Source organism: Euwallacea fornicatus, chromosome 1 (assembly GCF_040115645.1).
Source record: "Euwallacea fornicatus isolate EFF26 chromosome 1, ASM4011564v1, whole genome shotgun sequence".
NCBI lineage: Eukaryota > Metazoa > Arthropoda > Insecta > Coleoptera > Curculionidae > Euwallacea > Euwallacea fornicatus.
In genome coordinates this window covers 1,431,556-1,442,953 of record NC_089541.1, presented here as the reverse complement: position 1 = coordinate 1,442,953, position 11,398 = coordinate 1,431,556, and the positions used below count along the sequence as shown (strand labels likewise).

At 35.5% G+C, this 11,398-nt stretch overlaps 2 protein-coding genes and 1 long non-coding RNA gene across 6 annotated transcripts; 2 read left to right on the top strand and 1 right to left on the bottom strand.

Moving 5' to 3' along the window:
- Positions 1 to 3,464: 3,464 nt before the first annotated feature.
- Positions 3,465 to 8,410, bottom strand: LOC136339358 (uncharacterized). Of its 2 annotated transcripts, none has more exons than XR_010732135.1 (3): positions 8,305 to 8,410; positions 3,660 to 3,814; positions 3,465 to 3,580 (listed from the first exon to the last, which is right to left on the bottom strand). It is a non-coding gene; the product is annotated as an uncharacterized lncRNA (long non-coding RNA). The 2 variants fall into 2 exon arrangements; XR_010732136.1 differs by lacking the exon at positions 8,305 to 8,410 and adding an exon at positions 4,111 to 4,179.
- Positions 4,569 to 7,003, top strand: Prosalpha5 (proteasome alpha5 subunit). Of its 2 annotated transcripts, none has more exons than XM_066281470.1 (4): positions 4,569 to 4,696; positions 5,099 to 5,372; positions 5,427 to 5,862; positions 6,887 to 7,003. In XM_066281470.1, exons 2-4 carry the CDS (start codon positions 5,101 to 5,103, stop codon positions 6,986 to 6,988), a joined length of 810 nt encoding a protein of 269 aa, XP_066137567.1. In that variant the 5' UTR covers positions 4,569 to 4,696; positions 5,099 to 5,100; the 3' UTR covers positions 6,989 to 7,003. The 2 variants fall into 2 exon arrangements, with proteins under 2 accessions (XP_066137567.1, XP_066137576.1); XM_066281479.1 differs by lacking the exon at positions 6,887 to 7,003 and adding an exon at positions 6,051 to 6,213.
- A 1,438-nt stretch (positions 8,411 to 9,848) lies between the features above and the next one.
- LOC136342115 (antifreeze protein Maxi-like) lies at positions 9,849 to 11,167 on the top strand. Of its 2 annotated transcripts, none has more exons than XM_066287621.1 (6): positions 9,849 to 9,925; positions 10,021 to 10,060; positions 10,121 to 10,237; positions 10,287 to 10,453; positions 10,506 to 10,713; positions 10,767 to 11,166. In XM_066287621.1, exons 2-6 carry the CDS (start codon positions 10,027 to 10,029, stop codon positions 11,057 to 11,059), a joined length of 819 nt encoding a protein of 272 aa, XP_066143718.1. In that variant the 5' UTR covers positions 9,849 to 9,925; positions 10,021 to 10,026; the 3' UTR covers positions 11,060 to 11,166. The 2 variants fall into 2 exon arrangements, with proteins under 2 accessions (XP_066143718.1, XP_066143726.1); XM_066287629.1 differs by having other exon boundaries at positions 9,891 to 9,925; positions 10,000 to 10,060; positions 10,767 to 11,167.
- Positions 11,168 to 11,398: the final 231 nt, after the last annotated feature.

Genomic DNA, 11,398 nt, shown 5'->3' with positions numbered 1-11,398 from the left:
CCGTAAAACCATAGGTTTTTCATTTAGGGCGAAATCATTCGACGCGCTTCGCCCATTCAAAAAATTCATTTTCGTTGGGTGAGCGAGTTTGGCTTTGACTCACTGTATGTGTAATACATCATTTCATGAAAATCAAGATTTCCAAACCGCTCTTAGCACAATCAATTTTTTTGACACTTTGGTCAAACCGAACCTTAACATGTGACACATCGTCGTAATCAGAAAAAATAACTGAATTTAAAAATATGAAAATCCGAAATGGTCCCACGAGAATAAACAAAGTCGATGACGTTTGCAGAAAATCTAAACGTCATATCTCAAATGTGACATCACTCTTTGTACAAGTGAAAAAGTGACAGTTACGATGTGTCACTCCCTTTCAGTTATCACTTCAAATAATCTCAGTGAAGAAAAGAAACCTTTTTTTGAATATTTCGCTTTTTCGCGAACATCTCCGGAAGCAATTGGGGATTTTCAAATTTTGAAAAGGTGTTTTACTGATCTCCAAATTGCGCAGTCTTGTCCCAATTTAACCGACCTCGTATCTCTTATGGTTACTGAGATCCCGATGGTGAGCGTCAAATTTGAATAACCCTCTATAGCCCGTTTTGCGCATAACACCCATCACTCCTAGATTTGAAGCATTTTTTGATGCGGCGTAGACATTCCCTAGGCAATATGCACATTTACGAACACCTTTCAGGAGCCCTATCCAAATGCCTTCCAAATAGAGCTCTGGTGCACAGCTATGCGTCAAATAATTATAACCATCCTCTAATTAACCTAGCCTGGTCATTTTTCTGGGACATGTATGTATTTCATTACTTTAACTCTATTGTAAGAATACACAGTCCTGTAGGGACAAGATAGCGTCAAGCCCTTAGTCGGCACGCGACCGCTAAATGCTCTTTAACCGAGCCCTTTCGGCCCTCCCGACATAATCTTCGCAGGGCTGAAGGGATGATCCGATTTAGGGGAGGCTTAGTCTTGTAATCTGCTGATACTTGACTTTGGAATAATTGTCTGAAATCCCATTCTGTTATATAATCATGAATGTTGCATGGGAAACTTTTCGTTAAGGTGTCCCTCTCATAATACCGTGAGCATATGTTTTGTTTTGTGTGTCATTCCCACCTTTCTCGGTCACTAAATATGTATGATACAAATCGGTTTAATGGTTTAAACAGGCCTTAAATTACGCATTAATCATAAGACTAAAAGGGGGCCATAAATAACTTGTACGCGTCGAGATGTTTTTAGAGCGGGTACACAATATTTGCCAGAGATATGTTTTAATTATAAAGGCGATAAGGTCGATTTTTGTACACCTGCTGCTGCGGTCGATTCCTCAGGGTCTTTGGGTGAATATGACCGTTCATTTTGTGCAATAAATATTAATTAAATTGGCGTATTTATTAGTGCGCTTTACTAAAGAAACCTGAGATTTGGTACTGGCTGATTTTCTAGATTTTCCAGGAGTCAGATTCACGGTAAATGAAGTTAGAAAGGGGGTCAAAAATACTGAAAAAGATTTTAAATTTGTGCAAGTTTCAGGTGAACGAAACGCCTCTGTCTTCAATGGTAATTAAAATTGCAGAAATTCTATTGCAGATTGTGAAATTTACAAGTAGATTTGCCAGTTATCAAAGCCGTGCGAAACGAAATCCGAAAGAGGTTAAGAAACAGACCAAGGGATTAACATAAATATATTTTTTATTTCGCGGCAAATTTCAAATTCAAGTAACGCCACTGACTTCAAAAGTAGTTGAAACTAGATTCAAGATTCTATTGTAGAATCCGATAATTACCAGTAGATTTTCTAGAAACGAGGGTCCTATTAAATGCCATCAAAAAGAGGGTTAAAAATGGAAAAAAGGCTATAACAAAATAAACATATACACGGTGTCCATGTAACAGCCTCTCGGACGTTTATGCGTTTATTTATGATTTCATTAAGAGACAATTATGGGAATGTATGTGGGCCTGAGGAAGGTGAAATTTAAAATTAGTGACAACTCTACAGGGTGACCCAAATAGGCGGAGCGCCATAGAGTGTAACTTTTTTTAATGGGACCACCTGTGTTTTCTTCACGCGATAGAATCCTCCCTTGCGCCTGTGTTAGTTCATAGATTTTTTTGCCCTGGGATGCAGTGACCCGAAGTTATTAAAATTTAGTGGAAATTCGAGACATCTAGAGTGCCTCATTAAAAAAAATCAATATCGCAGTTAGCTTAAATTAGATTTGATAATTTTACAGTGGATTCTCATGTAAGATCCCCTCAACAGGCATGAATACTCGTTTCGCTAAAAATATAGATGAAAAATGCACATAAATATTCATTAGTTCATTCGAAATTATCCGTAAGACCGCATGCAGCGTACACCACCAAATTGATCCCATTATCCAACAAAGCTTCCAAACGCTCGCACAAATCGTTCCACAATGATCATTTTCTCATTTGTTTAGTAAAAAGTATGAAAAATATCTTGTGATATCTGATTCTGTTCCGGTCGTCTAAAACTTCGGAGATGTAACACCCCCCTCTTCACTACCACATTTTCAGTCACAAAAAAGTCTTCTGGATTGTAGATGTTGTGAATGTACCTGAATAGCTTTTTTCCGCAAAGAGGACGTATTTCAGCCAGGTTACAACTGAGGCAATCCACGAAGGATCTCTAACTTATGTGAACATTGTAAATTTTGATATCAGGGTTGAAGCAGAAATATATGTACGTGTAAACATTGTTGCCTTTATCGAGCCAGTAGCTGGGAACGCTGGTGTCGTGTAGCTAACCAAATTAGCAGTGTAAAGGTTTATTCTGAAGGAATTAAAAGTTCCGTTAATCAAATTTATTTCTTTTTTTAGTAAATGCTGATAGTTTGTAAAAACCAAGCTCTTAACGGTTGCTTCTATAGCCCATACGCTTCTTCATAATTTCAGATCAATCTCTCAGATAAACAAAATTTGCATACCAACTAAAACTACAATATTGCCCGTGTGCGTTAAAGTGTAAATTTCAGTCCTATAATGCCCTATTAGAAATTGAAGTAATTTATTTATATCATAGCAGTAAATGTATGAAAGACTTCAATTATGTGAAATGTTTGCCAATTATTAAAGTTTTCGCATTTTTCGAGATCTCGTTAATTTTGCCATGAATAAAAATGAAAAAAAAAATCACAGTTATATCAGCAACTGTCGATATTTTGCCATCTATGGTTCATATCTAATATTACGAGAAAGCTTCGGTAATGGTGTCTTCCTACTACAGTATGTTCAAAACTATATTTGCCCCACACTTTCACAGATGACGCCACTTACCTTGAGCAAATTCAAATAATAATCACCTCCCGCTTGATTCGCCTTATTGTTAGTACCATCAGGGAGGATTTTGGGCCAGGAAATTGAAAATATATAAAATATTATAAATTACGGTTGTTTGTTGTTTAAAAAATCTGGAATTTCACTTTCTATCAATAAACCTGAGTTTCCATCTCTTTTAAAAGTTACACATCCTCCTTTCACTTGTGAGAGAAATCATAGTCAATGTCTCCATTAGCACCATCGACCACTCTACCTGGAAAAAGGCGTATTATATCTGTGATTTGACTATTGGTTTCTGTAGAAATTAACTTAACATTACAAATAGTACTCACTGGCATTGTCGTGCAGAAATCGGTCCCACATATTCTCCTCCTTTCCATCCTTATCTTAAAATTTTTCTACTTGGTAAGTAGCTGAAGCTCTTCGCAATTTAGAAGAAGCGAAGAAATATCTGTCTGTTATGTTTCCATGATATTTCCAAAATGAACTATAAAAAAGTTTGATTTAAATGAATATTTTATAAAAAAATTATTATTGTAATTTATCTAGACACAATTATGAAGCACCAAAATACTCCCACGAAGAGAAGCTTCACAGTGATTTGTTAATAGATTGAAGTCATTAAAGATAATTATAAATGTTTTTTTTTTATGTTGCAGTGAATGGTTTGTGTTGAAAGGATGTGTGAATTGAATTTTTAAGTGCTTATGGAGTAAGATTTTTGATAATAACGTTTGGTAGATACTTCAGCTTAACCTACTTTTCAAGGGTCATAAAAAATACCTTGTATTTCATTTTTAGAATATATCATGGGTTCATATATTCTGTCTGGTAATATTTGACCCGGTGTCGATTATCCATATTCTTGAAAGGATATATACTCTCATTATCAGTTGGAAATATGTTCTGACACTAGTCAAAATTATTGCAATAGGTCTGGAAGGTTCTTTTTCAATTCGTGTGCAAGAAAAAAAAAATACAGTTTTCTTTAGCGCCTTTATATGTTTTCTTGCTATCCATAATTTATTGAAAGAATTGAAATTCTTTAGAACTCTTGAAGAATATAATTAATGAAATAATTCTACTTGTGTCCAAATTAAAAATTCAGCCATGTGATTTTATGTTATGGAAAAAAATTATAATTCCAAATGACCGACCCTCAACGTTGCCATATTTCGAGTTTCGCGGATGATAAAACAAATGGCTATAATTTATTGAGTAACAGTGACAGCTAAGAGCCTTCCCCCTCTTTAACATCACTGTTTTCATTTTGGATTTTCATAGTGATCCGCAAAACTTGGGAAAAATTGAAAAAATAATTATTATTTCATTGTGAAATCCTCTACAATTCGCATTTGTTAAGCTCTAAGTAAGTTTTCAACATCTTGTAAAATAATTCATATTTATTTGTCGGCATTTCTTTTGATATGTGCCGATTCATTGCAGACCTAACCTCAAATCTCCAGAAACTAGCAGTTTTTATCCTTTATTTCATCTACTTTCCTTTAAATTACTCTATAAACGCACGAATTTCTACTTAGAGCTGCTTTTCCGTAGATCCTTTGTCTTTCTGGACATATAATAATTATTGTTGATATAGAGTTAAGACATTTTCAACAAGTTTTCTTCTAACACAAAACCAATATTCTGTCCCCAAAAACTATTTCAATTTGCTCCCCACGTAAATATAACATAAAGGTAGTTAAATCTGTGGTTTGAAATTAAGTCAAATTGGAATTAGCCTCTGGAAATATCTATTTTTCTCTTGTAGAAATGTTTCTCACTCGAAGTGAATATGACCGTGGAGTCAACACCTTCTCTCCTGAAGGGCGCCTCTTTCAAGTGGAATATGCAATTGAAGCTATTAAACTTGGCTCAACAGCTATTGGAATTAGCACCAATGAGGGGGTAGTTTTGGCAGTGGAAAAACGTATTACCTCTCCACTTATGGAACCCACTACAATTGAGAAAATAGTTGAGGTCGATAAACACATTGGTTGTGCAGTGTCAGGCCTCATTGCTGATTCCCGAACAATGATCGATAGGTAGGTTTTTCTTCTTAAAAAAATCATTATTTCTTATAATTTATATACAACAAGGGCTCGTTTGGAATGCCAAAACCATTGGTTCGTATACAATGAAAACATGAGTGTTGAGTCATGTGCTCAAGCAGTCTCAAACCTGGCTATTCAATTTGGTGATTCGGATGACGATGGAGCAGCTATGTCCAGGCCTTTTGGCGTTGCCATTTTGTTCGCGGGAATCGACGAAAAGGGACCCCAATTGTACCACATGGATCCTTCAGGCACATTTGTACAGTTCGATGCTAAAGCCATAGGTTCAGGTTCAGAAGGGGCACAGCAAAGCTTGCAGGAGATGTATCATAAAAGTATGACTTTAGAGGAGGCCAGTACTGCTGCTCTTACTATATTGAAGCAGGTTATGGAGGAAAAGTTGAACTCTTCCAATGTGGAGGTCATGACTATGACTCCTGATAAGTTGTTTCACATGTTCAGTAAGGAGCAAGTTGAGAAGGTAATTTCAAAATTGACATAGGTTTTAAGTTAATTATTATTATTTTTGTATTCTCAAAAAGAAATTTAATAATAAAGTGATTCATGATTGTGGTTTTCAAGGTAAATGTGTTTTTTTAATCAAAACCTTCCAGATTCCTTTTTTGCTTTTGCTTTTTTGTTGTGTTTAATATTGATTTTACTTTGTAGATAATAGAACGTGTGTTTCCAGTAGAGCATCCTTTATCATTAAACGTGGGGCAGCAGAAAGTTTAATCGGTATTTTTATGTCATTTAACATCATTTTTTTCTCATTTTTTGCTTGATGTTTATGTTCTTTTTTTTTATAATAAATAGTTAATCGTTATATGTCTTTACGTGTTTAATTTTCAAACGTGAAGTACGTAATTTATTGAAACACAAAATTATTTCTGAGTGACGTCATCTTAAGATCACAATATTTGAATATTGGACAAATACATACTTCACGATGTAAAGCAAGGAGTTGACGCACATTTTCAATAATTATGATATCGTAAAATAACTAATGATATAGTTAGACAATGGTCTGGCAGTTCTCAAAAAGATGGTGCAATATAGGTGAAATTATTTACGTAAAAAAAGGCCTGACTTCTAACTGTATATAGAGTCACATCAAGTATTATTGACAAAATGGTGGAAAACTATTCGCATATATTAAACTTCCCATTTTGGGGCGTTCATAACCCAAGTTTTTGTCATGACATCTCAATAAACTTTTTATAAGCCGCTCAATAGCACTAATAATTCATGCTCTGAAATAACGTTTACTAGAAAGGAAAAAATAATAAAACAACCAAACCTATTAAAAGGTTATATGTTAAGTTTAGGGACATTTTAAGTCGGTAAAAATTTAAAATATTCATGGTAGTTGTAATTGGATATCCATTTACCCTATTTCTCATCATTTAAAAGTTCTGATACATTTTGAAATGAGTAAAACTTATTAAAAACAAGAAATCAATTAAAAAATCGTCGATTTTTAAATTTCATTTTCGTTCTTAAAGGAGCAGCAACTTCCGTTTCCGGTGCATCAGATTCTTGGAGTCCCCGTTTCCGGTACACAGACCTCGCACTACACGCAGCGCGGTGCGCGATCCATTTTGTAGTAAGCTGTTACTATATAGAATTTTGGATTATCGAAAAAACAAATTATTGTGTAGAGTATATAAACTCGTGTCGAGAATTATTAACACTGATTAATATATACTGGTGCTTGGTATCTGAAATCAAATATTACAAGTTTTGGTCAATTACTATTATCTAAGGAATCTCAATTCAGTATAAAATATTGGAAATTATGAGTATATTTAGTGGAAATTAGTGGGATTAATAACACAAGAATGCACTTATCGATTTTACTTATATGCGACAGAAATACTACTGCAGTACGAGGATTGTGAAAGATTACAAGAAATATTTCCTTTTTTATATACACTTGAATCATTTTGGTGCGTACACAATATGAGTCAATCGTGTCGAAATTATTATTTATTTATTACTATTTAGATTTTAGTTTTGTACATAGATTTGTAATTTAACAAATCCTACATGAAATGCCATAACAAATTAGACGGATCCATTAAAAAAGAAAAAAAAAATTGTTTCTTTCAACTGTGTGCAAAAACTGTAAATTTAGGTCGGCAATAGAAAATAGACTTTACGTAAAGTTTATGTAGAAAAATTATTTTAAGACTATCAATCACATGGTCCCGAATCCTGTTTAATGGCTTCACCAATGAAATTCCCATGTACTTCGTCACTTTTTGGCCATATGCCCGGTATGGCCAGGTTTTAGTACTTATCATTCTAAAACATATGGCCTTGCGTAATAGAAATCTCACGCCCTTTTCCTTGACCAAGTAGAATTTATGTACAACTCCTTTTCGTTAAATTGATATAGCTGCAATTATCATTATTCAACTAAATGTTACGCTCTAAAACGATAGACAATAAATTAACCGATAATTGGCTTTTAGCCCTAGTACGTCTATGATCGTTAACCCTTAGCCCTAGTATTTTAGACCATTGCAATAGTTGTAATACGCTCTTTTGGTCGAATTTTCGTGTTGACGTGTACTTCGTTGACCGAGCTTTTTCTACTAATTTTGAAAAGATGTGGCATCTCTGTAGATATGAAGCCTGCGACATTTATAAAAAGTTACCTGATTTGAACCATAGACAATTTTGAATGGGAAAGCTGTGAATAAGAAGTTGCTTTGAAGTGATGATTTCAAAGGATTTATTGAAGGTGCTCTTAGTTTAATATTTGAACTGACTCAGGTGAACTTCAACAATCCTAATCGCACCAGTGCTTAGGAGGAGAATGCCTGTTGGTATCAGAATGTGATCCAGACCAGAACCCTTGATAATTAGTAATTAATAAAAGAAAATGTAATAAATGTAAACAGTGCGTAAAACTCACCTGTCCTTTTTTCCGAACCCACAGAGAATGTACTGTAGCAGTCTGCTCGCTTTAATTAGTCTGAATGATATCTAGGTGGAGCGACGGGGTCTTTACCACAGTACTTGGGGAAAGAAGTGAAACACCTTAATGGTTGACGATGCAGGTGCTGCCGTGACGGGTCGCGAAACTACATTGACTTTTGAGTAAAATGGAGGCAACCAATGAACGTCTTGGTTGTTTGATTGGTCAAATTTTTGTTTGTGTTAAATTCAATATTTCATATATATATTTATTTTTTTTTGCACATAAATAAATCATCTAATGTTCCTCATGTCACACGTGAAGTTATTTTCTTTTAACTTTCCTTCTTTCTCCCTTCTCTTTTCTTTCTCAACTTAGCAGAACGTTGCTCTTATGGCCTTCTTAAACAAACAATAAATGGGGAACTTCTTCCCCTTATCATCGCTCAAATCAACATGTGAAGAAAGCCGCGTTCCTTCGGCCATATACCGACAACATGCGTGCAATAATTAATATTTCATATCTATCTTCTCTCTTATAAGCTGCAGATAATTATATCTATTTAATAGATAATTGCTGCACGTGCTTATTAATTCGATCCCCGGAAACATGATTTTAATGGAAAAATTGCATGTGGTCTCAATTTTAATAAAATTGTATCTGAATCAACAGAAAAATTAATATCTATACGTGGAACCTGTTTGCAATATGCTCTGAAGAAAAATGCTAAAAATTAGCAATTTCCTGCTTCCTTGAGATCCTTACACAAAAGCATGTAAAGGCAAAACACATCCTCGTGTGCAATATTTGATTGCTGAAAATCGATAGTAATTAAACCATGATAAATAACTCTTGGATTGCACAATCACAATAGTAAAGAATGCGTTGGAATAATAACTAAAGATACACGAAACTTGATGGTACGGTTTACTGGTTTTTCATCAAACCATGCCGTCAGATGACCAGAGTAGATTAAACCATAGTTTTAAGTAATTAAAACTTTGAATAACACATAGATACACTTATCCTTAGTTGGGCAATATGAAGAGAAATATTATATCATCCTGGTACCCATCAAGAGTTGCGAAATACACTCAAACTATGAATAAATTTAATGGGAATGAGAACTCCCCCCGGTATATAACGTCTTAGATATTACGGGAAATTATTTAATCGACTCTCGTATATGTCAGTAAATGTCACAGTAGATTTTAAGTGACAGTCCACAAGAAATCAATCAAAATCAAATGGGGTTGCTGCTATGTCACCAAGATGCGCAGTTAAAATTGATTTAATATATATTTTTAATATATGTGTATATACAATATATATCCCAATTCCAGCATTTTGTGTGCCTGAAAACTAAGAAAACCAAGAAAACCAAACGTTAGTTTTTTCCGCTCGACAAAGCAAACAAGTAAAATTACGCCTCACTATTTGTTTACATGCACACATATTACTTCATGATGCGCTAATTAGTGTTTTTCGTGCCCAGGCCTCTGTATGAGAGCCCCACTATTATGCTGGTAAAAGTATATAAAACCCCTGATGCTCCTTAAGAGCAATATCATTCAGTCTTCTTCCTCTCCCATACATTTCTGCGTTTACTTAAGTGCCTGTAAGTGAGTTTTGTCATTATTTTTAATTCGTATTAAAAAAACAAGCAAAATTAACTTCAAACTAACCACGCAGGCTTTCTTTTATTTCTTTCAGAGAAACATGTTCAGGTTTTTCGTCTTTACTGCGCTGTGTGGTAAGTTGCAACATGTAATACCCTCTATACATCTAATTTCATATCTCTGAACTCCATCAGTGGGTCTCTGTGCAGCGGCCAGACGCACCTCGGTAAGAATCGTAGTTCCTGAACAACAGGCACAAGCTAGCGATCACTACGAGGAAGTGTCCAGCGGGTTTGAACAAGGATATGAAAGTATGTGTAAAAAATGCCATTAAGCCCTTCTGGTAAAAAGGCATTTTAGGTAGCCATGGATCTGTGGATGAAAGCAAGGAAACATCAGGAGCAGAACTGACCAGTTTGGCTCACACCTCTGCAGTCCAAGCCAAAAACGCAGTTCAATCGCAGCACACTGCAGGAAGTCAGGCCGCTTTCGGTATTAAGAGCACTCTAGCCAGTGCTGCTCAAGGAGTAAGTAAACGCGTCGTGGTTAAGTGTCGCTACTGACAAACAGCTACTGTAGGCAGCTCAAACTGCACAGGCCGCTTTGGTGGGCAAACAGGCCATCGTTTATAGCCTCAAGAAACAAGTGAACGAAGCCGAAAAAAGACTACAGTCTGAAGTAGGGCAGTTGCAACTAACCGAACAAGCCGCTCAAATCGCCCATCAAGCCGCCCAACAAGCTCAAAGTCAAATTAGCACTCTCAGTGCCGCTCTTGCTTCAGTTCAAAGTACGTGTAAATTATTTTTAAAATATATTACAAAATTAATTCATAATTTTTAGGTGGTAGTCAGTTATCTTCAAAAGCAGCTGCCGAGGCCGCCACAGTCTCAGCGTCTCAGCACGCGATGGTAGCGCAAGCTAAGCAACGCCTAAGCACCCTAATTCATCAGTTGCAAGAAGCAGTAAACGAGCTGAGCGAAACTGAAGCTGCATATTACAAGGCGGCGGAATCTGCACAGATTGCGCAATCAAATGCCGCAGCTGCGGGTGCAGCCGTCGTAGCTGCCAGTGCGAAATCCGAACATAATTCTGGAGGATCTGAAGGATCTGGAGGACACTATGGACACCGCTAAACTGATACGTGACATTACTCATTTTGCTTTGTAATTTAGGTCATTGTGACATATTAATGAGTTTCTAATTGTTGTAAATAAATAAATAATGAAACGATAGTTTGTAATTATTGTATTTGAAAATAATGTTGATAATGCGGTACATCCCTATTTCGGGAAAACAATTATGCATCATCTCCATCTGTTAATCATGAGAAACACTAGAGCATATTAGTTGAAGCAGTACGCCGAGTGATGGAGCTGACAATTTCAAGCGTAGTGAATAAAATGGCATATTGACTTGAGAATCTTTTACATTATTAACTTTATATTTTGAATTTTGAAAATTGGAACATAAGG